The 1535-nt window shown below is 67.4% G+C and overlaps 2 protein-coding genes across 2 annotated transcripts in view; both read right to left on the reverse strand.

The window, feature by feature from the left end:
* The window catches only part of TMEM150A (transmembrane protein 150A), a 5342-nt gene extending 4340 nt beyond the window's left edge, over positions 1 to 1002 (reverse strand). The window contains exon 1 of the mRNA XM_014523432.2: positions 646 to 1002. Coding sequence (XP_014378918.1) covers positions 646 to 719 — 74 coding nt within the window. The 5' untranslated portion in view covers positions 720 to 1002. The remainder of the gene's footprint in view (positions 1 to 645) is intronic.
* A 133-nt stretch (positions 1003 to 1135) lies between these two features.
* Positions 1136 to 1535, reverse strand: part of CUNH2orf68 (chromosome unknown C2orf68 homolog) — a 1490-nt gene continuing 1090 nt past the window's right edge. Inside the window, exon 3 of the mRNA XM_006031191.2 lies at positions 1136 to 1320. Within this exon, the coding sequence (XP_006031253.1) occupies positions 1198 to 1320 (123 nt within the window). The 3' untranslated portion in view covers positions 1136 to 1197. The remainder of the gene's footprint in view (positions 1321 to 1535) is intronic.

Below are 1535 nucleotides of genomic sequence, written 5' to 3' on the forward strand. Positions count from 1 at the left end.
AGGCTGCAGGGGTGCGGGGGGGAAACAGATCGCTGGACAGATGTTGGAAGGGGCTGTGGGGATGGACCCACAAAGAACCAGGCGTCTGGGCTCCTGCCCCTCTACCCCCCAGCCAGGCAGCATACCCAGGTGTCCAGGCTCCCGATACCCAGCGATGCTCTAACTACTCAGTCTCTCACCTCCACCCTTGGGGAAGGGACCCAGGTGTCCGGACTCCCATCACGCTGCTCCCAAGGGCCCGGACGCCTGGGTTCTCCCGGGGGGGGGGGGGGGGAGGGGAGGAGAATGGGGGCTGCACAGTTGGCTTCCCCCACAACTCGGAGGGACTAGGTTGGTGCCCACCCTGCTGCAACCACGTGGCTAACGAAGGAACCCCGGGAACAAGCCCGGCTGGGGGGAACTGGAGCTGCAGTTAGTGGGCAGGCCCCCCAGAGTGCCACCCCCACGAGGGAAAACTGAGGCACGGGGCGGATGATGTCATAGCAGCCCCTCCTCCCCCCAGGGTCACAGCTGGGCCCCAGCCAGGCAGGGGACCCAGGCGTCCGGGCTCCTGGCCCCTCATTGCTCTGACCACTAGGCTCCTCACCCCCACCCCCGGCGGGACCCAGGCGTCGGGGATCCTGTCACGGGACCCCCAACCCTTACCCGGCCGCGCTGAGTCCACACGGGCCTTTAAAGGGCCAGGCCGGCCCCGCCCCGCCCCCTCCCGCGCGGGGCATGCCGGGAACTAGAGTCCTGCCGTCCTCTCCACGGGACTACAACTCCCGGCGTGCCCCGCGCCGCAGTCCCATAACGTCACTTAACGGGGCGGTGCTTGCATAATAAGCCAGCCAAGAAGGGGCGGGCGCGGCTGCCCCCGTCCCCCCAGCCCGGACACCTGGGTTCTTTGCTGGGGGGAGGGGCATGTGTGTGCCCGTTCGTTTCCCCGACCCCTTGTCTGTCCACACACTCCTGTTCCTCTCATGACATCACTGTGACCTCATTGTAATGTCACACCCACCATCTCCCCTTTCCACCTGCCCCCAACCTCCTACGGCCTGGCCCCTCCCAGATACCTGGGGCCCCTGCCAGCACCCCTCTGGCCCCACCCGCTCTGCCTCAGTTTCCTAGGAGAAAACAGCTCTGGACTCCTGTGTTCCCACCAGTGTTTATTGGCTGGCCAGCGGGACAGGCTCAGGCCCAGCGCCCGCCACCCACTCAAGGCCTGGCCTGGCGCTTGTGCAGCTCCTCCCGCACCCGCTGGCACAAAGCCTGGCGCAGGACAGGTTCCAGCGGGCTGTGGGCGCACACCTGCTGCGCCACCTCCTCAGGGCTGTCATCCTGCGGGGAGACAGGGTGAGAGGTTGCGGCCCCCATGAGCTGGGGCCTGCGGGGCAGAGAGCATCTCATGCTGAAGCCCCGGGGGGGTGGCTATAGGCAGTGCCTAGGCAGGTACGGGGGGGCACATGCAACCCCACTCGCAACCTCCCCCCTGCTACCGACACTGTCGCAGCCGACGGGGCCCGCCCGCCGCCGCTGCTACCGCTTACCAAAAA

This window comes from Alligator sinensis, unplaced genomic scaffold (genome assembly GCF_000455745.1).
Source record: "Alligator sinensis unplaced genomic scaffold, ASM45574v1 scaffold453_1, whole genome shotgun sequence".
In the NCBI taxonomy this organism is placed as follows: Eukaryota; Metazoa; Chordata; order Crocodylia; family Alligatoridae; genus Alligator; species Alligator sinensis.